This window comes from Stenella coeruleoalba, assembly GCF_951394435.1.
Source record: "Stenella coeruleoalba genome assembly, chromosome: 14".
Lineage (NCBI taxonomy): Eukaryota > Metazoa > Chordata > Mammalia > Artiodactyla > Delphinidae > Stenella > Stenella coeruleoalba.
In genome coordinates, this window is record NC_137160.1 from 86,420,061 (window position 1) to 86,444,471 (window position 24,411).

General features: G+C 49.3%; 3 protein-coding genes across 3 annotated transcripts in view; 2 read left to right on the forward strand and 1 right to left on the reverse strand.

The window, feature by feature from the left end:
- TMEM132C (transmembrane protein 132C) overlaps positions 1-24,411 on the forward strand; it is a 370,899-nt gene that overhangs the window by 342,537 nt on the left and 3,951 nt on the right. Inside the window, exons 6-8 of the mRNA XM_079941945.1 lie at positions 15,205-15,410; positions 17,117-17,390; positions 19,291-19,482. Coding sequence (XP_079798071.1) covers positions 15,205-15,410; positions 17,117-17,390; positions 19,291-19,482 — 672 coding nt within the window. The remainder of the gene's footprint in view (positions 1-15,204; positions 15,411-17,116; positions 17,391-19,290; positions 19,483-24,411) is intronic.
- SLC15A4 (solute carrier family 15 member 4) overlaps positions 1-24,411 on the reverse strand; it is a 121,643-nt gene that overhangs the window by 1,686 nt on the left and 95,546 nt on the right. Inside the window, exon 8 of the mRNA XM_079941947.1 lies at positions 586-787. Within this exon, the coding sequence (XP_079798073.1) occupies positions 630-787 (158 nt within the window). The 3' untranslated portion in view covers positions 586-629. The remainder of the gene's footprint in view (positions 1-585; positions 788-24,411) is intronic.
- Positions 7,756-8,614, forward strand: LOC307196720 (sterol carrier protein 2-like). Its single transcript, XM_079941953.1, has one exon. It carries the CDS (start codon positions 7,825-7,827, stop codon positions 8,254-8,256), a length of 432 nt encoding a protein of 143 aa, XP_079798079.1. The 5' UTR covers positions 7,756-7,824; the 3' UTR covers positions 8,257-8,614.

The following is a 24,411-nucleotide window of genomic DNA, read 5'->3' on the forward strand; positions in this document are numbered from 1 at the left end:
CCTTCCATGAAAGTTCCTTGTAGCGCCAGCAGTTGAAATAGCGTGTCTAAGAGCTTGCACTCTGCCACAGACAAGTTCTTCAAGCCTCAGTTTATTCATCTGCAAAATGGGTAATACTCATACCAACCTCGTAAGATTGTTGCGAGTTTTAACATAGTTATAAAAGTAAAGCAGGTAGGTCAATGCATTCGGTTAGCTCTTCTTACTATCCAGGTAGACCTAGAGCCAGTGTTCTCTCCCTGGGGTGTTCGTATGTCTGCCAGGGGACATTTGGCAATGTTTGGAGACACTTGTGGTTGTCACCCTCAGAGAGAGGGTGAGACTGGCCACACAGGTGGCTCATGGCTACCATGTTGGACAGCGCACCGGTAGGGCATTGGATGCACAGGTGTAGGACATTTCCATCATCACAGACGTTCTTTGGGAAGCAAAGACCCAGAGCCTGCAACTGGTAGGAACTAAGCCACGCATTAATGCTTGGGACTGGCCAAGAAAGAGCAGGTTGTTCCGACCCTCTGTCTTAAGCTCCCAAGAATACTGTGCTCTAATAAAAGACTTTTGCAAAAGATAAGACCGTTTACTTACGAGTCAGACTTTACTTGAGCCAAGGGAAGTCCATCTGGATTTGTTTAACTGAGAACAGAGGTTTTGAAGCCCCGGGGATCCTGCAGCTGGGCGTGGGTGGCTCTTGCATTGAAGAAAAGTTTCTGGCCAGCTCCATGTAGCACAGGGTAGCAAAGTCCAGCCTGGAATCGCGTATCTGGTTGGCCTTGGGACAGATTTCGATCTGGAAAACAGTTCTCCTCCTGTGTTAGCTTTTTCTCCTGCCAGATATTAACATTTCTGCCCTGCTTTGACCTCTCACCTGAAATCCATCTGAGAACAAGGATTTGGTCTCAGGCGATATCATATGCCAACCTCCCGATGGTTCATCATATCTTTATCAAGGATGATGTGGTTGTTGAATGATTAAGACTCTCAAATTGGCTTAATAAGTAAGGGGAGAAACTGTCTTATTATTTAAATGTCTAGGGCACAGGTGGATTCAGAAATCAATTTCTCTGCCCCTCTGAGCTCTGCCTTTGACTCTTTCTATGTGGTCCCCAGAGGCCTTACGTCCACAGCTTCCCAGAAATGAGATAGTACTTTCACTCCATCAGAAATCCTTGGACTTCCTGTTACTGGGCTAGACAGTGTCATGTGACCGTTCCTGGACCAATCCCCATGGCCAGGGGCAGTGTGATGTTATGAGTACACCCCACTGTGTAGCTGAAGTCAAGACCATTGAAGCACAGGGACTGAGCATGAGAATCTAGGGAGATTCCCCTCAAAACACCTAAACACTGTAACCAGAGATAAGATGAGTGGGTGTTGGGGAGCAGAAATAACAACTCTCCACTGTATCTGAGCTGGAATTCAGTTTGTTATTCCCCGTTTACTCTCACTCTCCTTTCCACGAGCTCTCAGAGGATTAAAAGTCACCATGCAGTGTCAGCCTAGTGACAGCTGTGCCTTCTTACCTGTCTCCGCTTGTCCTCCTTGCTGAGGCACTGATGGGGAGGGATGCATACAGGTGGGTCTGGGCTGGTGCAGCAGAGCTCTTGCCTCTTCTATCTGAGAGCATGATTTTGGTTAACAGACAACATGCCTCAAACTGAATTAAGCAAAAAACGGGAGGGTTGTTTTTGGCTTCTGTTTCTGTACAGTAAGCAATTCTGGCTTCAGGAATGGCTGCATCCAGGAGCTCACATGGAGTTATCAATCAGTAGTTTATGTCTGGCTCTCTTTCTCTTGGTTCAGTATCCTCTGTGCTCACTGACATCTCAGACGAGTCGTACTGTCCCAAGGTGGCTACAGGCGGCTACAAAGCCATCTCTTTACATGGAGCATTCCAGCAGAAAAGAGCAGGTATCCTTTGTCTAGTCTCACCTGAAAAATTCCTGAGATTCCCTCCAGTTGTACCAGCTTAAGTCACGTGCTCACCCCTGAGCCAACCACTGTGACTGGAGAAATGTGAAGCTCTGATTGGCTTAGATCGTCATCACATGACCCTGCTTTGGAGACTAGAGGCCGAGATTCATCCAAAACTCCGGACTAATGTGAGGGAGGAGAGGATCCCCAAATGCAATTAGGGCTGGGGCCACAGGGAAAAGGACTGGGTGCCTGGAGTGGAGGCTTCTCCCTTCCCACCCCAGGGCCTTGCTCTTTACTACCCACCCTGTCCCTGTCCCCCTGTCCCAGGGCCTTTCTTCCATTTCTTAACTTGGCCCAGGTTAGAGAAGAGCCCTACTCCTGCCCCAGCCAGGAGCAGGTTTCCCTTGGTGACATTGCCAAAGCAGTGACTTACTCTGATGGAAGCAAAGGATGAGAAGAAGTGGAAGAGCCTGAGATCTCCCAGCCAGACTCTGCCCTCAGCTCCCCCTGGAGGAGAGGGGTCCTGTGATTGGCCAAGGGCGGTCCAAGAGGGAGGGGATGTGTGTATGCGTGTGGCTGAGTCACTTCGCTGCGCAGCAGAAACTAACACCACACTGTAAAGCAACTATAATCCAATAAAAAATAATAAAATAAAATGACAAAATACTCAGCAAAAAGCACTAGGATAATTGACAAGGAAATTGACAAATTGACACCTTAGTGTGTGAGTGATTCCAAATCAGAAAAGGAAAATGAAGAGGAGAAAATACCTGACATGTAACGATGTAACAGACTTACTCCAAAACCCAAACTCATTAGCCTTCCAGCTGCATCAGATCCCCTGAGCTCTGAGGGAAGACAGGTGGTCATGGCCAGCAGTTCTCATCCTGGGGCTCCAGTGATATCCCTCCCCAAACTCCCGTATTGACCCGCGTAGCTGGATCATTCCCATCCTTGCTGCCTGGTTTCCTCTATAATTAAGCCTTTTCCTCCTCACTCCAGTGTTCAGCTGGGGGGCTGCTGCTTTTGAAATAAGGCTTCCGTCTTGTGGGGACGCTCTTACGAGGCTGGAGTTTCAAAGAGAAGCTGTGAGGCACCTAGTCCCCTCAGCAGGACAGCTCCAGGCCTTGTGTCCTGGGTCCCAGGACGTTAGGATCTCAAGTGACATCTTTAGGGAGAAAGCCAGGCTGATGGTGCAGCGGGTGGTCCAGGGCACAAGCTACTGGAGAGAGCTGTGCACACACAGGAGGGGCAGAGCTGTTTAAGGCTGTCATTCTGGAAGCTTCTACCCCATTCTCCTCTTCAAGACAGAAAAAAATCAAAGCCCCTTGTCTACACACTTCTAGGGGCTAATATGTTCCACTTGCCCAGCCCTCCAGAGATTCCCGCTCTGCCTGGTGTGCGCCGGGCACTGGGCTAACTCGTGTATTTGCGGGTTTTCCAATGTAATTCTCCTGTAAGAGCAAATCTGGGGTGCTTTTCGCTCCCTGCCCGACACACCCCAGCCGACTTCTCTGACCTTGTATCTGCCAACCTTCCTTCTGCTTCTACAGCAGGTCAAAATATGCCTACGTTAGGGTCTTTGCATAGTATAAGAGAGCAGTAAAGGATCAGGGCTTACTGGACCGGACGCTTGAAATTTGCGAAGGGAATAGATTCTAATTTAAATCTTCTCAACACCTACACACAGACAATGGTAACTGTGTCAGGAGATGGAAAAGTTGTTTAGCTGGATTGTGTTGATCTTTCCACAGTAGATACATGTATCAAAACATCAAGTCGTGCATCTTAAATAGATACACTTTGATATGTCAAAGATATCTCAGTAAAGGTGTTTTTAAAATATCAAAGAAAGATTCTTTTTCTTCCAAAAAACTATGTTGCATCTAATTTTCCTTTTAGCAGGATGTGCTGAGGTGACGCAGATGAGGCCCTGATCTCCTACAAGTTATTGGGCATAATTATATGAGACAAACTTTTAAAAAGAGAAGGAGAGAAAGACAGTTTAATAAAATTCTTGTCTATTAGTATCTGGGAATTGCAAGAAGTCACAGAGAGAAAGAAGGCTTGATCACAGACCTCAAGAACTTTCTTTTCAATTCCAAAATGAAAGAACTGAAATAACTTTCCACCAATTAAATTGGTAAAGTTTTTTTAAAAGGGAACGTTTCTGGAGCTAGAGAACTGCTTTCAGATCCAAGTCCAATCCAGCTGGCTGTGTGAGCTTGGACAAGTTAGCCAACCTCTCTGGGCCTCAGTTCCCCCCCCCCTGCCCCCGTAAAATGGTTTAGTGAAGACAAAAGGAGTCAGTACCTATGTCCTCTTAGCACGGAGTCTGGCATACAGCAGGCGCTTAATAAATACTAGATAAGGAAGACAAGAACGTCTTCCTGGAAATTTCTTCCCCCCAAATATCTCAGGGCCGCCACCTTCCTGATAGTAGGATCTGTCTAGACATCGCTTCCCCTGCTTGCTCCCTTATTTTATTTTTCTCTTGGCGTTTATTGCCCACATTTACCTTACTGTTGACCTGTTAGCATCTATCCCCACACTCCCCAAAATGGAACTTCCTTAACGAAGGCTCCTTATCACTCCCTTCTGCATCTCCAGTGCCTAGAAAAACGCCTGGTGCATAATAGCGATGCAGGAAGTATTTATAGAAAGAAGGAATCCTCGTTTGCTAGATGAGGTATAGTGAGGGGTCAGCCACGACTCAAATGCAAGCCTGGCCACACATGGGGACCCTCCAGTGAGGAAATCCGCTTTCCTCTGGGCCTGACCACCCTGGCGAGGGTCCTGCTGTCCAGTTGACCCTCATGGGCCAGACCCCCGCATCTGACCGGGAGCGTCACCAGCTCCCGGGTGGACCAGAGCCCTGAGCTGAGAACCACTCGGCATCTCCAAGTCCTGGCATTTGCATTTGCATTGTCAGCTGGATAAAGTGTGATTTATCACAGAACAGATTTCTGTTTGGCCATCTGTAAGTGAGAGGCAGGAAGCAAGGAGGAGGAAAGGAGAGACATCATCTCAGAAATACTGCTTAGCCCTGCTTTCCCTACCTTTTTCCTTTTCTTCTTTTCCAGAGATGTCCGAAAAGTAGCTGTCAGACACTTTAGTAGTGAAATGGCAGCAGATCTCCTGCAAACGTAAAACTTGCTCTCTGGCAGCTGAGGGGGGAGTGCAAATTGTGGGTGAGATGCCACATAAGCCAGAAGTTCTTTGGGAGAACAGGACACAGAGAAAGGAAAGCGTTCTCCCAGCCCAAAGCTGGGGCCAGGTGGAAGTCACCGCCCCTGGATGAGAAGCTCTGACTCGGAGAATTCCCGAAACCGCGGGCCCTTCCTGAACCTGGGAGCAGGGCTCTCCCAGTCCTGCTTTCCTCCCAGCCCTGCCGTGTCCTCCCCACTGCCTAAGGAGGAGAGAAAGGAGGTAGGATAAAGGGGGAATGGAGTGGGGAGGACAGGAGAGGGAATATAAGACCTCCTGAGAGGTCCAGGCAGCGTCCTCTTCACCCCAGCTCGTAGCAGAATAACTCGGTCAGCTCTGCTGTGTAACAAGTGACCCCAACATTCAGTTGTTGAAGGCAATGATCATGTCCTCTTGCTTACGCGTTTGCGGGTCGTCTGGTGGTCTGTGGGCCTGGCTGGGGTGGACCCCCCGTCCCTGCAGGTCGGGCTGTGATCTGTCCAGGTGCCTCATTCCAGGGCTGGGCTGAGAGGTCTCCACTACTTTAAGTTCCTCTGGTGGCAGAGTTCACAAGGGCTGGCAGAAATACACAACAGCTCTCGAGTCTGAGCTTGGAGAGAGGTTGGTCGTCACCTTTCTCTGCATTCTCTTGGCCACAGCTAGTCACGTGGCCCAGTTTGCCATCAATAGGAAATAGAGTCATTCTCCCACCATAGAAGAAAAGGGATAAGAATCAAAGCCAACAACTCAATGAGCACCGAACCAGTGGGCACCGTGGTTAAGAGCAGAGCTCTGGGGTCGATGGTGTTTAAGTTCTGATTCACTGACCACCAGCTGTGTGACCTCGGGCCAGTTACATCACCTCTCTGTCTTTTGTTTCCTCATTTGAAATACGGATGTGATTTTTAAAATGTAGCCCTGTCGTATGTTCACGGTGAGGATTCAGTGAATGATTCATGTTACCTCTTAGAATGTTTACCTCTTAGGTAACCATTCACGTGACCTCTTAGAATGGTTCCTGCTTTACTGCAAGCCCTCAGAGAACATTGGTTGCTGTTATAAAACGTGCAGTCACCACTGAGAGTCCATCTCCTCGTGTATGTTCCCACGTGTGAGCGGTGGGTGGGGGAGTGTCAGGTGCAATGTGGGAGGAGCAGCCCTGAGTGTCCCCTGAGGGAGGAATTGGGGAGCCGGTACCTGAGCGCCTTTTCCCCGCCAAGGGCACATGCCCTGGTTGCCTTGGCAACACTCTGCTCTGGGGATGTTGAAATGGTTTCTGGCCATTTAATTCTCCATTGAGAGAACCTCCTGTTGTTCGCCAGTAGTTTGCGTGAAGAAATAGTCACCCAGACAGTCTCCCGGGGCGTGGTCTGCAGCCTGCCCCAGCGAGGAATGCTCAGCTTGGCTCTTGGTGGGGCGGAGGGGTCACACTTGGCATACTGCCAGCGGGGACATTGTGCAAAAGTTAAAATTAAGAGAATAGTAGCAAAATAAGTAAATACATTTGGGCAGTTAGCTATCACGGGTGGAGAGATGGGGAAAGATGGAAGAAAGTGGACAGGAGGGGAGGGAGCCTGCTGCGGGGTATGGGCACCTTTGAGGCTGGCTTTCAATACCTCCGAGGACAGCTGCAGCCCACTGTCCCTCCCAGCAGCGCCCCGCAGACTCCCCAGTCTGGTCTATGAGACCAGCAAAGACACCACGGTAGAAGACTCAAACGCTTTCAGGGTTCAGGCTGCTAACAAAATTGAATGCAATGGTTTTCCAATGCTGGTAACTAATTTGCTATTTTAAACACAGCATGCAGGTCAAATGTGACCCACAAGCTCTGATGCATTCATTCATTCATTTTTCAACATATATTTCATGAGCACCTGTTATGTGCCAGGGGCCATTTCAGGCACTAGGGGTTACAAAAGTGAACAAAACAGACAAAAGTCCCTGTCATCCTACGACTTTATGCTCTGGTGAGGGAAGACAAATAAAAACGAAACTAGATAGGTAAAATGTATAGTGTATGAGATGGCAATAAGTGATAGAGAAAAATAAAGCAAAGAAGAGGGTCAGGTGTCTTGGAAGAGTTGCAATTTTACATTAAAATGTCCGAGAAAGGATCTCTGAGGATTTACAGACAGGCTTTCCCAGCCGCGGCACTGGCGACTGATCTATGTGGGGCTGTCCTGTAGGATAGTGTAGGGTGTTAGATGCCAGTTGCCCATCTTCAAATTGTGACAACCTCCTTCCCTAGTTGTGACAACCAAAAAGATATCCAAAGATTGTCCAGTGTCCCCTGGAGGACGCAGTGGTCCCAGTGGAGAATCATTAGATTAAAGACCTAAAGGGAACAAGACAGGGATGTCCACTCTCGCCACTTTTTTTTTTTTTTTTTTTTTTTTTTGCGGTACGCAGGACCCTCACCGTTGCGGCCTCTCCCGTTGCGGAGCACAGGCTCCGGATGCGCAGGCTCAGCGGCCATGGCCCACGGGCCTAGCCGCTCCGCGGCATGTGGGATCTTCCCGGACCGGGGCACGAACCCGTGTCCCCGGCATCGGCAGGCAGACTCAACCACTGCGCCACCAGGGAAGCCCCACTCTCGCCACTTTTATTCAACATAGTTTTGGAAGTCCTAGGCACAGCAATCAGAGAAGAAAAAGAAATAAAAGGAATCCAGCTCTGCAGCAGAATTTACGCACCGGGGGAGCTGTAGTTGTCACGCTGTACAAGATGGATTTTCCTGAAGCTGCCAGTTCTTTTAGAACTCATCAAATTGAGGCCGCTCCAACCGGCTCTGCAGTTGATGGATTTAAGGCAAATCTAGTCTTTAAGGAGATTGAGAAGAAGCTTGAAGAGGAAGGAGAGCAATTTGTGAAGAAAATCGGTGATATTTTTGCCTTCAAGGTGAAGGATGGCCCTGGAGGTAAAGAAGCCACCTGGGTGGTGGACGTGAAGAATGGCAAAGGACCGGTGCTCCCTAACTCAGATAAGAAGGCCGACTGCACAATTACAGTGGCTGACTCGGACTTACTGGCTTTGATGACCGGTAAAATGAATCCTCAGTCGTCCTTCTTTAAAGGCAAATTGAAAATCACCGGCAACATGGGTCTAGCTATGAAGTTACAAAATCGTCAGCTTCATCCAGGCGAAGCTAAGCTGTGAAGAACTCCCGTTGCCTGCCTTTGAAAATCAAGATGAGACGTATAGATATCTATCCGTATATTTCATTGTCAGAACTTAGGTTGAAGCTACACCTGGGCAAATAGCATGAGATTTGTTTTTTTTTTTTTTTTTTTTTTTGCGTTATGCGGGCCTCTCACTGCTGTGGCCTCTCCCGTTGCGGAGCACAGGCTCCGGACGCGCAGGCTCAGCGGCCATGGCTCACGGGCCCAGCCGCTCCGCGGCACGTGGGATCTTCCCGGACCGGGGCACGAACCCGTGTCCCCTGCATCGGCAGGCGGACTCTCAACCACTGCGCCACCAGGGAAGCCCAGGCCTATTTATTAAAACAAACATGTTTTTTAAGTGAGTTTCCTTCTTGAAAAAATATCAATGTATTAGAATCATAAAACACTGTTGTTAAAAATAATTGAACAAAGTTTGCTTTGAGATGCACAGTTTTCACATTATAATCTTGTATTAATTAAATTTGTAAAGCTCTCCTTCCTTTGTTATAATTTTCCTTTTTCATATGTTTAGTTTAACTAGCCACATTTAATTTACCTTCCTAGTTTTTTTCTTTAATTCAACTTAAAGGAATATTACTTTTTATTCCTTTTTTTTAAAGGTAAATTTCATATCAGACTTTGGCATATGATGTGTTTTCCCTACTTTTACCTTCCTAGTTTTTCTAATGCTAATGTTATTTCTAATAACTCGGTAAGATATGGAGTAAAATCATGTTTTTGGAAGAATGTTTAATAGAAAATTAAAATAGCTCTTCCTCAAAAAAAAAAAAAAAAGAATCCGAATTAGAAAAGAATTAAAACTGTCACTGTTGGCAGATGGCATGATACTGTTCATAGAAAACTCTAAAGACACTACCGGAAAACTACTGGAGCTCATCAGTGAATTCAGTGAGGTTGCAGGATACAAAATTAATGCACAGAAATCTGTTGCATTTCTATACACTAACAACAAAGGAACTTATATACAAAACAGAAATAAACCCACAGACATAGAAAACAAACTTATGGTTGCCAAAGGGGAAGGGCAGGGGGGAGAGAGATAAATTAGGAGTTTGGGATGAACAGATATTCACTACTATATGTAAAATAGATAACCAACAAGGACCTACTATACTCAATATTTTGTAATAACCTATAAGGGAAAAGAATCTGTAAAAGAGTGTATGTATGTAACTGAATCACTTTGCCAAACCCCTGAAACTACCACAACATTGGAAATCAACTATACTTCAACTAAAAAAAAAAAGCCCTAAAGGAGATGCGGAGCAAATCATGCAGACGCCTAGGGAGGATGCTTCAGATAGAGAGTAAGCAAGTGCAAAGGCCCTGCGGCAGGAGCGTGTCTGGTGTGTTCAAGGACCAGCCAGGGGCAGAGTGAGTCAAGGCGAGGATGAGCGGGAGACACACCTAGGAGAGACGTCAAGGGCCGCATCAGGGAGGAGCTTGGACTCATTCAAGGGTTTTTCCTGAGTTTAAAAGGGGGCCACAATTCACAAAAATTTTTAAACATGAGTCCCAGATTAAGAAGCTGGGAAATGGGGGACTTCCCTGGCGGTCCAGTGGTTAAGACTCCAAGCTTCCAATGCAGGGGGCGCTGGTTTGATCCTTGGTCGGGGAACTGAGATCCCACACGCCTCGCGGTGTGCCCCCCCCCCCAAAACAAAAGAAGATGGGAAATGTTAGAGAAGAGGTCTCTGTGTTGGATATGCTGTTTGCCCCTCCAGACCCCTCTGCCCTTCTCCCACCCTGCTCTGGGAGGCTAACCTTTGTAGATTACATCCCAGTCATCCTCAGGCTTCCCACGAGGCTGGAGGCAGGGGGAGGCACCCCCAGGCACTGGAGGGTGGGGAAACTGAGGTCGGTCTGTTTTATTCCTCTGGGAGCCTTGCAGCACAGTTGTGAGTTGACATTGGCTGCATTTTCTGCCAAGGTGGGCAGGCCTCTCGAGCAGGGACAGTGCCCAAGCTGGGCACAGACACCAGCCCTTTAAGGGCCCGCCCTAGGCTGGTATCACCTCATTTTAGCTAATTACATCTGCAGAGACCCTATTTCCAAATCAGGTCCTACTCGAAGGTCCTAGATGAGCATGGATTTTGGAGAATGCTATTCAATGCACTACCCCGACCTCTGTCTGTGCTGGGCTTTGCCATCTCTTGCTGGTTTCCTTCAACCCTACCCACACCTTTGTAAAGAGTCCCTGTGTTAAACAGATAGTAGCATGTACTATCTGTTCCCTGACGAGATGTGCAATGTTCCGGCCTGTCTGAGTGGGCTGCTTTGGGAATGGGCCAAGAGAGCGAGGGCCAGGGCAACTGGCAGAAAGGACTTGAGCTGGTCCATGTCAGAGTCAGCGGCCAGTGGCCTCTCTTGGGGCCCCTTTCCCTGGTCCCCCAGCCCACAGAAATGGAAAAGACCCTAAGACTCACATGGCAGGAAGGGCGATTTCCAAGGCCACAATCTCAGGATATTATCTGTTAAGACAACACGACTGAAACAGTCTGATCAAATCCTGCACTGACTGTCATAAACCGGTTCTATTCTTCACCCCTCTTCTCCACCTTGGGCAAGCTGCAACCTCAGTGAGCCTCAGTTTTCTCATCTCTAAAATGGGATCCTGATGGCTGTCCAGAGCTCCAGAAAGGACCGAGGGTGAGAATGATGGGGAAAGCACATGACAGGTGTAAAAGCAGGCATCAGGACAGTGTAAGAGCATTTGATAGTTTTTGTTAACAGAGCAGGTACACACACTCAGGTGTGCAAGAAATGTAAATCGTTTTTCTGTATTTGAACTTAATTTCTATTCTCAACCCCTAGTCTCCAAAGAGGCAAAACCTATTAGAGTTAGATTTCTGAGCATATGAAGTTGGAAATGCTAATTAGAGAGCCAAGTAGAGATGTTGAATAAGCACTTTTTATCTGGAGGTCAGATGTGGGGAGTTATTAGAGATGGTACTTATATTATACAGAGATGGTATTTAAAGCCTCAGAGCTAAGTGATTACAGGAATGAAAGGAGTATATATGGACTGAATGTTTGTGTGACGCCCCCAAATACCTATGTTGAGATTTTAAACCCCAGTGTGATGGTCGGAGGCAGGGGTTTAGGGAGGTGATTAGGCCATGAGGGCGGAGCTTTCATGAATAAATTAGCGTTTTTATAAGAGGCTCCAGAGGGCTCCCTCACCCCTTCCACCAAGTGAGGACACAGAGAGAAGACAGCCATCTAGGAGCCAGGAATGGGCCCTCACCAGACACAGACTGTGCCGGCGCCTTCGTATTGGACTTCCCAGCCTCCAGACAGTGAGAAATAAATGACCGTGGTTTAAGCCCCCGGCCCCGTCTCTGGGTATTCTGTGATTGCAGCCCCAAAGGGCTAAGACAGGATATTTAAGCTGCCACGGAAACACAGAAGAAGGGGCAATTGCAGTATTTCAAGGAGTGAGTCTCTAATTGTGGTCCCCAGACCTGAAGCATCAGCGTCTCCCAGGAACTTGTTAGAAGTGCAAATATCGCTCCCCCACACACACCAGACCTGCTCAACCTGAGACTTGGGGAGTGGGCCCAGCAGCCTGTGGACACTTGACCGCCTCTGATGCTCGTCCAATTTGAGAACCCACTTGGCCGAGGGCATCAAGACAAAAATCGCATTGGATGTCGATGGCTGGCCAACAGATGCCTTTTGCTTTCTTCATGGAAAGTGGTCCCCAGCTTCTCCCCTAGGAAGCAGGCAACGTCCTCAGGAAGTTGCCAAGGCCTGAGCGACAACAGAAGGTGTCAGCTGACCGTAGGTCGCTCAGCCGGAACCTACCCCTGCCCCTCCCAGTCCTTAAAAGCAGACATCAGTGGCTGTTTCCACGGCCACCGTGCGTTCAGAAGGGAGAGTTTGAACGTCAGAGTGAGCAAGAGGCCAGCAAGCAGTTTTCTCAGTGGGTAGAAGCTCCCCCACAATGAGAGAGAAAAAAGATTCAGTGTGGTTGGAGAGAGAAAAAAGATTCCCAGAAATGGAGGCAAGGGGCTGGCAAGATTCTCGCAGGGGCCTCGGGTTCCTTTTCTGCAGATGAGCAGGCTCGCTTCGTGATACCATGGTTCCCGCTGCTGTAGCCGCTTGGGAAATGACGGATGCATCCTGAGACTGGCCCAGACATTTACGGCATCTTCAGGAGTAACAGTGACAATGGCTCTGTCACGCCCGCCGCTTCATACCCTTGGCGTTCCCTTAACGATTTATGCATTCTGGAGCGGCCAGGTTCCTTCCCACCAGAGCTCAGAAAGGTAATAAATGAGGAAAGTCAATGGTCTGTAAATTACAACATTGATTAAAGAAGTGATTACTGATATAACTCTTGCTTGGCTATTATGCTAATGCCTGCCCGGATCCAGGACAGTGTTTACATGCTAATGACAAATCTGGGACAGGGAAGAAAATTGGTTTCCACTCTTAATCAGTACGTACACAGTTTTAAACCACTATTGACCGTGAGTGAGAAGATCCATCCATGTGTTCCCCTCCCACCCGCCCCCTGCCACTGTCCCCAGCAGATGGAGGAAATGCGCTCAGCCCGGCCCTCTCCACCTGCCGCTCCAAACAGAAGTGCGAGCTGAAGATGAAAATTGGGCCCAGGGTACCCATCCATAGTTCCTAGAAGCTGGGGAAAGAGAGCGCGATCACAAGAGTTCATTGCTCAGCGTTGGATGTTATTTAACCGGGGCCGTGGACACCCCTGAAGGAAATGCTGCTCCTTTCAGCGTGTATAACCTGGACGGGAGACACATAAGCAAATCGGCAGTTACAGCTTAGTGTGGTAATGCTGGGTGAAGAGTCCATGGGTGACTTCATTAACTCTGAAATGCTACACAAAACAGTGTGTATATGCATTTCTAGGGCAAGAAATAGCTTTATGTGTACTCTCAAAGGAGTTCATGACTCCTAAAAGGTTAGGAAACACTGCTCTAGAGCTTTCTGGAAGTTTTCAAATTAACTTCTTGTGTTTCCACTGCTCTTGGCTCCATCTCAGTCTTTCACCGTATCTCCTTCGCCCCAAGATCTTTGTTTGGTTGTCTTGAAGCAAGTACCCCATGAAGAAAGGGCCATGTTCAGGCATCCATCCAGCTGTCCATCCATCCATCCATCCATCCATTCAGCCACCCACTCATCCATCCATCTATCCATCTATCCATCCACTCATCCATTTATCCATCCATCCATCCACCCATCCATCCATCTGTCCATCCATTTATCCATCCATCCATCCATTCAGCCACCCATTCATCCATCTATCCATTCACTCATCCATCTATCCATCCACTCATCCATTTATCCGTCCATGCATCCATCCATCCATCCATCCGTCCATCCATTCATGTATTCATCCATTCATCCATTCAGTATCCACTTTGCTGAGCTCCCCCTTCATGAGCAGCTGGTATGAGGAACCAAGAGGTCAAAGAAGAAAAACATGTACTTACTGCCTTCGAGGATTTCACAGTTTTGCAGTTGAAAATGTGAATTTACACATGGGGCTAGTGTAAATCCCATCCCATAAACTTGACTATGCAAGATGGGTCATGTTTCTCTATAACCCAACTTGATTTCTCTTTTCAGTTTTCAATTCATTATGGCAACGAAACATCATTGGAGGCTAATTTCTAGGAGATTTAACTACTCTCAAGGCCTTGGGGAGGGGGCTTCTAGTCCTCAAGGATTCTGTTCACGGTTCCTAGGGCACACCCATTATCATCCAGAGTCCACACGGGTTACCTCTGATGTGGTCCCACCCCTGTGCACCCTGCTCCTGGCAGCCTCCTCCCAAGGGGCACGGGCATCCTCCAGCTGTTTCTTTGCCACATGACAACATCCGCGGGGCTGTAAACAGATGCATCTTCCTGAGGGTTTAGGCATTGGAACACAAAATCTAGATGCTTGAAGACGTTTATTTTATTTGTCTCTGTGTTTGTTTTCCTTTGTGCTCTGTCTTGTCTCTTTCCTGAGTCCATGATCTTCTAGAAATGGGAAGAGTGAAAGGAGGCAATTCAGGGGAAGGAAACATAAGTTGGTCATCACTAATGAGATTCTGCCATTCACTGGATGAACAGTAACAGTACAGATACACAAACAATCCTAGGGCCTCAGGGGAGGTGCTGCAAACAGGGAGGGAAGGGTGTTCCCAGGGAAAGGGAACTACATGTGCGAAGGCCTGAGCGTTCTCCTGATGGGGAGCCATCAGAGCTGCGTGTGATTGGAGCAGAGAGTGTAGGAACTGGAAGAGCCCTGCTAGAGAGAAAGGCGGTACGAGCCCTTCAGACCCTGGGAGGCTGGATGGGGCGGGACGTGGGTGTGGCTCATCTTCTGAGCAGACATCGGCCTGGAGAACAGACACCTCTGGTGCCCAAATCACATTCCCCGGGTCCACCCAGAGTTCAGTCCCAGCTGCAGTTCTGTGCAGGTTCAAGTTCACTTAGTGATTGCTGCTTCTCTCAATCTGCTTCTGCTTTCCATCCCAGGGCCTGTGTCTCAGCCTAAAAGTGTGGGGAAGTTAACTCACACAGCAGCCCTCACTCAAAGAGAGACAGGAGAGGAGCTGGTAGATAATATTCCTGCCTCTCATACTGCAGGTGGACAATTCTGTGTGCTTTCCATGAGGCCCAGAAAAATGGAGCCTGATGGTCACAGCAGCAAATGCAAAGATGTGCCTTTCTACCAACTATTCTTATTTCTCTGATTCCCTCAGTCTGCTCCCTGGTCCCCCTTCCCTGGGGTCACCTCCCAAGTAAACCAACCACACTGAATCCTTGTCTCAGGCTCTGCATTGAGGGGAACCTAGATCAAGCATGCGTGCTTTGCTAGAGAAAAGGACAAATGGCAGAAGGGTGGTCTCCAGGGCCCCAGGAACTTCTCCTCCTCCATCCCCTCTCTGTCTCGGCAGGTGTCCGACCGCTGCGACTACATCTTTGTCAATGGCAAAGAGATGAAAGGCAAGGTGGACACGGTGGTGAACTTCACATACCAGCACCTGAGCGCCCCCCTGCACGTCACCGTGTGGGTGCCCCGGCTGCCCCTGCAGATCGACGTCTCTGACACGGAGCTGAGCCAGATTAAAGGCTGGAGGGTCCCCATCGTGGCCACTAAGAGGTAAGCCCGGGACGGGGAGATGCATCAGAGCTGGGACGGCAACGGCCGTGGTGACTGACCTTAACGCTAAAGGAGCCAACGCAGGGCCCAGTGCAGACTAGGTGATGCTGTTACCATGGTGATGACATGATGCAACGCATACATGCCTACGGCCTAACAACAACCCTCTGGGGAAACCAAGGCCCAGGGTAACCCAGCCAGGCAGGAAGGCTGCTGAGCGGCTGGGTCAGCATGAGATCCAGTCATTTGCAGTCTGCACGGGCTGCTAGGAAACTGTCTCCTGCAAGTGGTCCCTCCAGGGTGAAGCCACAGAAGTAACAAGATTTTCTAGGCCCTCCACCCCCAGGGAATTTAAGTTTGGGTTTATTTTCTCTAAGCAAAATGGTGAATCCTTTTTCTGTGGTGGATGAATATCTATAAACTTGAAAAGCTCTATGCATATCAAAATATTGGGTAAAGTCTACTTGCATTTATACTGGACCATGGGGTTGCTGCCTCCTCTTAAACCGAAACAAAAGCCTCTAATGTATTCTGACTCCGGATTGTCTCATGTAGGAGTTTGGGGTCTTGTTTTCTCAGCTCTGTGGCCCTCAGTTTAGCTAAATAAGAGTTGTTGCTGAATTCCGGTTTCCTGGATGGAATCTCCCATCTTAAACCACCAGCACTATTTTCCCGACAGTCTCCCAAGCACTAGGGTCTTGATTTTTAAGGGGCAACTGGAGTCCATCTCAGGATGGATGAATGGAGCAGTGAAATGGTGAATCCATTTCTACAGGGTAAGCTTGAAGGCATTTGTCCTGCCGGGGAGGACAGCCATGACTCCAGCCAAGACTTCAGACCATTTAGTGGTCACGAGTGGCCAAGATATGGGTTCGTTCCCTGTCCCTGAAGAAGGCAGAACTGACACTTGCTGGGTTCAAATCCAAGCTCAGCTACTTTCTTGCTTTGTGAGTTTGGGCCAGCCACCCAATCTCTCCGCCTCAGTTTCCTCATCTGGACATAAGAATAATTAAAGTTTTGCCTCACGGTGTTATGAGATTCGAAGAGTCCATCCGTGCAGAGCTTAGGATAGACACATCTCAAGAGCATCATACCACCCTGCCCAAGTGACCTTTCTACAGTGGTGGAATGTTCTAGACTCACAATGTCCAGCATGGTAGCCACTAGCACAAGGGGTTATGGAGTGACTGAGAAATTTAGTGGTTTGATTTGCTTAATTTTCTTCATTGAAATTAAGTTGTGAATAGCCATGCATGGTTCTCTGCTACTTTGTGGACAGTGTACGTTTAGTAAATATTAGTTCTTCTGTCTTTTATTTGTCAATAAATGTCTTCAAAAGAGAGATGGGATTTTTCGTGGGTTGCATATATCGGGAGGGATAGGATGTGGAGAACTCCTTTGGGTCATGCTGTTTAGTGGAGAGAGATGTTCACATTTTCTTCTCAATTAAGTCTTCCCTTCCTCCTTTGGCAAGTACAATAAAGCTTGCTTCTTTGCATTATTAAACAAAAGAGAGAGAGAGGGAGAGAGAGAGAGGTGTTTCACCCTTTGTGCTGCCCGGTGACAGAGTTGGTGCTCCTGTGTGGTCCTGAGGCTCCTGCCCGGGATGCTGTCTCTTGTAGGTTGGCGGGGGCACCTGCCTCGTGACTCCAGAGCACCTTGCATCCCATCACCTGACCTGAGAGCCTCTTCCCTTTTCCCGGCAGGCCCACGCGAGACAGCGAGGATGAAGAAGAGGACGGGCGGCGGGGCCGAGGCTGCGCCCTGCAGTACCAGCACGCCACCGTGCGGGTCCTCACTCAGTTTGTGTCTGAGGGCGCCAGCCCCTGGGGCCGGCCAAGCCACCTGCTCAGTCCCGACTGGCAGTTCGACATCACCCACCTGGTTGCAGACTTCATGAAGCTGGAGGAACCCCACGTGGCCACTCTCCAGGACAGCAGGATCCTGGTCGGGAGGGAGGTTGGCATGACAACCATCCAGGTAGGAAGCCGGAGCTGGGAACTTCGGCACGCCCATCCCTGAAGGTGGTACCCAGCCCTGGGGGAGGCTCACTAGATGGGCGGGTCCTCGTGGCCAATTCCTTGTCCTCGTGATGGCATCCTGGGGCCCCCGAAAGGTGAGCCTGGACCAGCTCTCTGAGCCCCAAGCTCCTTCCAGACAGAATTGAGAAGGTGGTGGCCACACCCCTTAGTGCCGCTATGACGCCCTCACTGCCGCATGCTCCATTCCCACCACCCAACCCGCCCCATCCTGACGCTACTCCTCCACCCTCAGTGCCCCTTTCCAGATGCGCACCTCCTACACCCTCTTTGAACCTTCCCCCATCTCTGCGCTGCTCTTGCCAGCGACCAAAGAAGGATGCGTCCCTTCTTCCTTTGCTCCCTTCTTTCCTTAGGTCAGTCTGTCATTCTGTCATACAGTCATTCGACAAACTCTCTTCAAAATCCTACTGCCTCGGGCTTCCCTGGTGGCGCAGTGGTTGAGAGTCTGCCTGCCGATGCAGGGGACACGGGTTCGTGCCCCGGTCCGGGAAGATCCCACATGCCGCGGAGCGGCTGGGCCCCTGCGTGTCCGGAGCTTGTGCTCCACAACGGGAGAGGCCACAACAGTGAGAGGCCTGCGTACCGCAAAAAAAAAAAGAAAAAAAAAATCCTACTGCCTCTTTTGCTCAAGGAAATGTATAGAATGGTGGGATTTCAAAACAGATGACAGGGCATGAGGGCCTTTCAGTCAGCCCATCAAGTCCCACCCTACTGACTCCGCCTTTTTTGTTTGTTTGTTTTTTAATTTTACTGAAGTATAGTTGATTTACAATGTTGTGTTAGTTTCAGGTGTACAGCACAGTGATTCAGTTATACATATGCATATATCCAGTCTTTTTCAGATTCTTTTCTCACATAGGTTATCACAGAGTATTGAGTAGAGTTCCCTGTGCTGTGCAGTAGGTCCCTGCTGGTTATCTGTCTTACAGATAGTCCTGTGTGTGACTCCACCTTTCTGGAATGTCATTCTGGATCCTTTCACAACCACCCCAGGTAGAAATGATAGATACGTTTCTACCACTTCACCTGAGACATCTCAGGTCCTACACGTGGTTTATGAGATGAGGCAGAAAGTAATATTTCAGCAGAGGATACGTTGTGCTGGGGGCCCGAAGGGAGAGTCAGCTATTTATAATTCAGGCCTCCCGTTGGTTCCGTAATTCACCTAGAATGGGAGTCGGGCCGTGCAGAGTCAGCTTGTGTGCGACTCTTCACGGGTCCAGGCAGCAGGATCGTCGTGCACGGTTGACCCGGTTGTGTGGTACGCAAGAGAGCCTCATCCAAACGGGGAGGGTCATTTCCTTTCAAAGACAGAATGGAGGGCTTCCCTGGTGGCGCAGTGGTTAAGAAGCTGCCTGCCGGTGTAGGGGACACGGCTTCGTTCCCTGGTCCGGGAAGATCCCACATGCCGTGAAGCAACTAAGCCCGTGCGCCACAACTACTGAGCCTGCGCTCTAGAGCCCACGAGCCACAACTACTGAGCCCACGCGCCTAGAGCCTGTGCTCTGCAACGAAGGTAGCCCCCGCTCGCTGCAACTAGAGAAAGCCCAAACGCAGCAACAAAGACTCAACGTAGCCAGAAATAAATAAATTAATTTTTAAAAAAAAAGACAGAATGGATTTTAATTTTTATGTCCATTTTCCAAAAGATAGAGCTGAAGTGTCTCAGGGGAGGGGTGACTTTATCTGATTCTCACAAAGGCCCAGTTCGGGCTAGTGTATATAGTGAAGTAGATGTGTGGCTCCTTCACACTGTATTCCGGACCTTGTTTCGGATGGAGGGAAAGGCTCCAACATCCAGAAGCAGGTGTGACGGATTTATCTTGTGTCCTGCCCAGGTGCTGTCCCCATTGTCTGACTCCATCCTGGCCGAGAAGACAGTAACCGTGTTAGATGACAAAGTCTCGGTGACAGACCTGGCCATCCAGTTCGTGGCTGGGCTGTCTGTCACCCTTCACCCCAGCACAGAGAACAGCAAGGCCGTCACGGCTGTGGCCACAGCTGAGGAGCTGCTGCGAACCCCCAAACAGGTAGGGGCCTGGATGCCAGAGGTCGAGGGGAGCAAGGCTGGTTGCCACACCTGATTCAGCCAAAGGGGAGGGAGGTGGGAGGAACTGGGACAGGGTGGCCAAACCACATTCCAGGATGGAGTGATTCGGGCTGTGTAAAATGCACGTGGTTACGTCATCCAAGAAGCGGGGTCTGTGATGAACCAGAATAATGGTACCCAGTGCACGGGGATGGATTAGTCATCTGTGCAAAGAACTGTCAGAAGCCTAGCAGCTTAAGACAGCAACCACTGTCGTTCACGGTTCTGCGGGTCAGGAGTCCAGGTGGGCTCAGCTGGGTGCCAGGCTCCTGGGTTCACAGGCTGAGAGCAAAGCCTCTTATCAGGAAGCTCTGGGGAAGAATCTGCTCCTGCACTCACTGGTGTGGTTGGCAGAATCCAGCTCTGCGCAGCTGAATGCCTAAGGTTTCTGTTTCTTCGCTAGCTGCTGGCTGGGAGCCTCTCTGCTCCCTTCTCTCTGCACCCCCCGCCCCCCCCCCCCCCGCCATCATCTGCAGAACAAGTAACGGTGCATTGAGTTCTTCTCGTGCTTTCAACCTGACTTTCCCTCTGCCACCAGCCAGAGAAACTCCTCTGCTTCCAAAGGCTCCTGTGACTACACCAGACCCACCCAGCTCAGCCAGGCAGCTCTCCCTAACTTCAGCTGTGCATATAACATCATCATCGGGGGGACAGCTCGTTTTGTTCCCAGGTTCCAAGGACTAGGGTGGACCATTCTAGAAATGCTGTGCGTTGCTACCTGGTATGGTTCCAGAGCATCACCAACAGGGAGCTGGAGTAGGTTCCCATCCCGGTCCAGCTCCCAGTGCTGGAACCTCTGCTCACCTCTCCTGGGGGCAGGAAACTGGCATGGCATTTGCTGGTTTAGAAACAGCGGAGCGAGCAAAGTGGGGAGACAAAGCAGAAAGCGTGAAGCTATTTGCTGAGAACTGGTAATTAGGGGATAACTGACATTGCCACCTCCCTGGCATGGGGCAAGGCCACCCATCAGTAACCAGCCTCACCCATCTGTCTTCATTGGCTGATGGTAATTGGAGGGCCCCGGCGCTGCCTAAGGGGATCTGTGGATGGAGTTCGTTCCATTTGCAGACATGACTCTTGAAAGAATAGGAGATCTAAATCATGCCTGGACGTGTGTTAGTTTAAGTATTTCAGAATTTCTCATCTTTGGGGAATTGCGTTGGCTTCTCCTGAGACAACCCCTACGTTCCAACCTGGCTGTCATGAGCTAATGGAAGGACTTGGTCTCAATCCCACAGCAGGGATGATGGAGATGGAGGTTGGCAAGCCCACGAGGTTCTGAGGGCTTAATTCGGATTGCCTGCCGTTCATGGGGGCTTGTTTGATGTTCAGTTCATTCTCCGTCTAGAGTTGATGAAGAAAAATGGACTCAAGGCGAAAAGTCAGCCACGATGAACTTGCATGCTGCGTTAGCAAGGTTTTATCGCAGCCCTTGGAGTGTGGAAGGCTGGCCCCTTGTTCTTGATATTTCCAACTTTGAAATACAAAATCTGAAAGACGGCTATGCCGTGAATATGAGGCAGTTGCATTATACTCCCCTGTGCCCTACCAGTGCTAAAGAAAGCCAGGCTGGTGAAGTGAAATGAGGTCTCCCCCGGCGTGAATGCATTCGACTGAGACTTCAGAAGGGGGCCCGTCCGACATGATTTGTAAGTTGATGAAGCTAAAGGAGAGGAGGGCGGTGAGGAAAATTCCTGAACCAGTCACGTCTTAGCTTTGATCCCCCAAAAGGCTGAGCCTGAGATGAGGATCCACCTGCAAGGACTGCATGTGGGCGGTGAAGGGAACACCAGAAGGGCGTCGGGAAGTGAGGGAAGGAAGGGAAGACAGCCAGAAGAGTGTGTTCCCAACTCAGCCACCACTGTGGGCTGCTGGAGCCTGGGTCTCCTGGGGAAACCGTCAGCCAGTGTAGAAAAGGCTGGAGAGTCATTGTACCTGAGGTCAAGGAAGCTGGGTTATGTTTCACACCTCCCGTCAGCCCTTAGTGGAGGGCTGCTTCTGGAGGGTGTTAATTTCTCGGCATTTCTGGCTGCGGGCATGACCACATGGGTTCCAGAGGCCAGAATGCCCTCAGGCCAAACCACCTTGCGGGCTCGACAGCTGAAAGTTAAGCAGGCGGGTATTGTAGGAAAGTGGGCAGGTGCCAACAGCACGCACACACCACCTTTAGACTTCGTGAACGTTCTCACTCCTAACAGGAAGCTGGTGATAGTCTGGGCTTTTCCTTACGAGTGCTAGAGGCCTAACTCGGGCTGGTTGAGTCAGACGTCAGAGTTTATCAGTTCATGTCCAAGCATGCACGTCTTCAGGTAAAGCTAGATCCAGACGCTCCAGTGGTGTCGTCAGAAACCTTCCTTTTTATTATTGGCGCTTGTCCTCAGTTCTGGAAGATGGCCAGCCCTTATTTCTTTGACTATGGAAGTTCTCCCATATTCTTGGCTTCTGGAACTCCTAACAGAGAACCATTGGTCATTCTCATTCTCTTTCTCATTCCTTTCAACCTTCCTTTCCTATGTTTCATCTCTTTATGTTCCTGTGGGTTACATTCTGGGTAAGTTTCTTGGCTCAGTCTCCCATTACACTAATTCTCTCCTCAACCATGTCTAATCTGCTGTTCAAACTATCCACTGAGTAATTAATTTCAACCAGAGTATTTTTCATGCCTAGACGTTCTGTGTGGTTCTTTCCACAGCTACCTGTTCTTTTTGCGGTGACTCCCACTCTTTCAGTGTAGTTTCTACTCCTTTTTACTCTATTTTTTTGGGGGGCTGATTTTTGTTGTTGCTTTGTTTTATTTTAGTCTTTTTCATTTGTTTTATTATCTCGAATCCTTCATCTGCTGATCTTTCTATGTGAAATTCTTATGGTTTTCTCTCATAGTAGAGCCTTCCCTCCTAGGGATTGTAATTTTTTTTATCATGAGCACCTCTTGAGCTGTAGTTGCTTTGTTTTATATGGTTCCTGAGGAATTCCTGTGCAGTTTTGCGTGCGTATGGGTCCAGTTTCAAGTAAATGTCTTGCAGCTCCTTCACCACCAGGTGTTATAACTTCAGACTCGCCACTCCTGGGGAAGGGGTGAGGTTCTGATTTCCAGGGGAGACATTTTCGCACCCAGTGCTCAGCGCACAGACAAGCATCACTGATGTGCCTCTGGCCCAGTGGGTAGGCTTTCTCACCTGCATATGTGGAGAGGAGTCCTGGCTTTACGTAAAAGGTTTCACCCCAATCTGACACATGCCTAGGTGGGCATCACCATCCCAGCCACTGGCTGGTAGGTCTTCTGAGCAGCTCTGCACGCCCTCAAGCTGTCTCAGTAACAGTTACCTATTTGTACCACTCTAGTATGCCTTCTCTTTTCATTTCTGATTCCTGGGGATTTGCATCTCTTATTTGTATATTTTTACCTAGTTTTCTACTAGTTTATACTTAGCCAGTCTTCTTTGTTGTTGGGACATGCTCTTAAGATTCTCTCTCTCTCTCTCTCTCTCTCTCTGCATTCCAGCTTGCATCCCAACTCAGTAGTTCCAGGGGAAATAAATTCTGCTCTAATTCCAACAAAAGCCCAGAGGTCATGTCCCATTGGCTGGTTTGGGTCATGTGCCTCTTTCTGAGCCAATCACTGTGAAAAGGGTAGTACAATGTTCTGATTGGCCAGACCTTGGACATATGCCCACCTCTGGAACTGGAGAGGCCAGTGCCTCCACCCACACTCCTCAAACTCTGAATGGAGAAAAGGCATGGTTCTGAAAGGAAAATTAGTGTTCTAGCCCCTGTCGGAAAGGAGGAATGGAAACTGGTCAGGCCACATAGATGTGCATCCCAGACCCTATGGTTTAGGTATTCACATTCCCACTTTCATCTGGGGAAACTGAGGCCCAGAAGAATTGGTTTAAGAAAAATGTTCCCGGGGAGATAGTGGATCCATGTGTTTAATTCAAAACTCCCACTTCAAACCCTCTGCCCTTTGCCATGGTGTCCAGAGGCCAGGGTTAGAGGAAACACAGGATCCTTTGCCCGCAACAGACCCCTGGGGTTCCGTTAGCTCTTCCCAGCCATGAGATCACTGCCCATTTCCTTCCCCCCCTCTGCACCCTGCTTCACCTTCATAACATCCAGCAGATTGTCTAGCAGGAGCTATCCTGGCCATTTCACAGCCAGGGCCAACCCATCTCCCTCCTAATCTCTAGTCACCTTCCTTCCTCCCTGTACACTGAACTGTACATTAAAAAGTAAAACGTAGGGGGCTTCCCTGGTGGCGCAGTGGTTGAGAGTCCACCTGCCGATGCAGGGGACACGGGTTCGTGCCCCGGTCCGGGAAGATCCCACATGCCGCGGGGCGGCTGGGCCCGTGAGCCATGGCCGCTGAGCCTGCGCGTCCGGAGCCTGTGCTCCGCAACGGGAGAGGCCACAACAGTGAGAGGCCCGCGTACCGCAAAAAAAAAAAAAAAAAAAAGTAAAACTTAGGGAATTCCCTGGCAGTCCAGTGGTTAGGACTCTGTTTTCACTGCTGAGGGCCTAGGTTCAATCCCTGGTTGGGGAACTAAGATCTCACAAGTAATGCGGCACAGCCAAAAAGAATTAAAAACTTAACACATCAAACATATGCAGAACTAACATCCCGGCCCAGCTCCAGGAAGCATCCCAGCCTGCCACGATGAACAGCCGTGTCTTGTTTATTCTCTGTCAGTCTTCTGTCCAAGACTACTCAGTGTGTGGCACACGGCCTGACACAGAAGAGGCTTTTAACTCATGTCCTTGACATGCTCAGATGAATGAAAATTGGACCACTCAATGCCTGTTCTTAGAGGACAGGGAAGAATTCCAGACACATCACAGTTGTTTCCTTCGGTCCCTGGCCTGGTCAGTGACC

Excerpts from the sequence above, each read along its gene's own strand:
- LOC307196720 (XM_079941953.1), top strand. The coding sequence starts at position 7,825 with ATGGATTTTCCTGAAGCTGCCAGTTCTTTTAGAACTCATCAAATTGAG.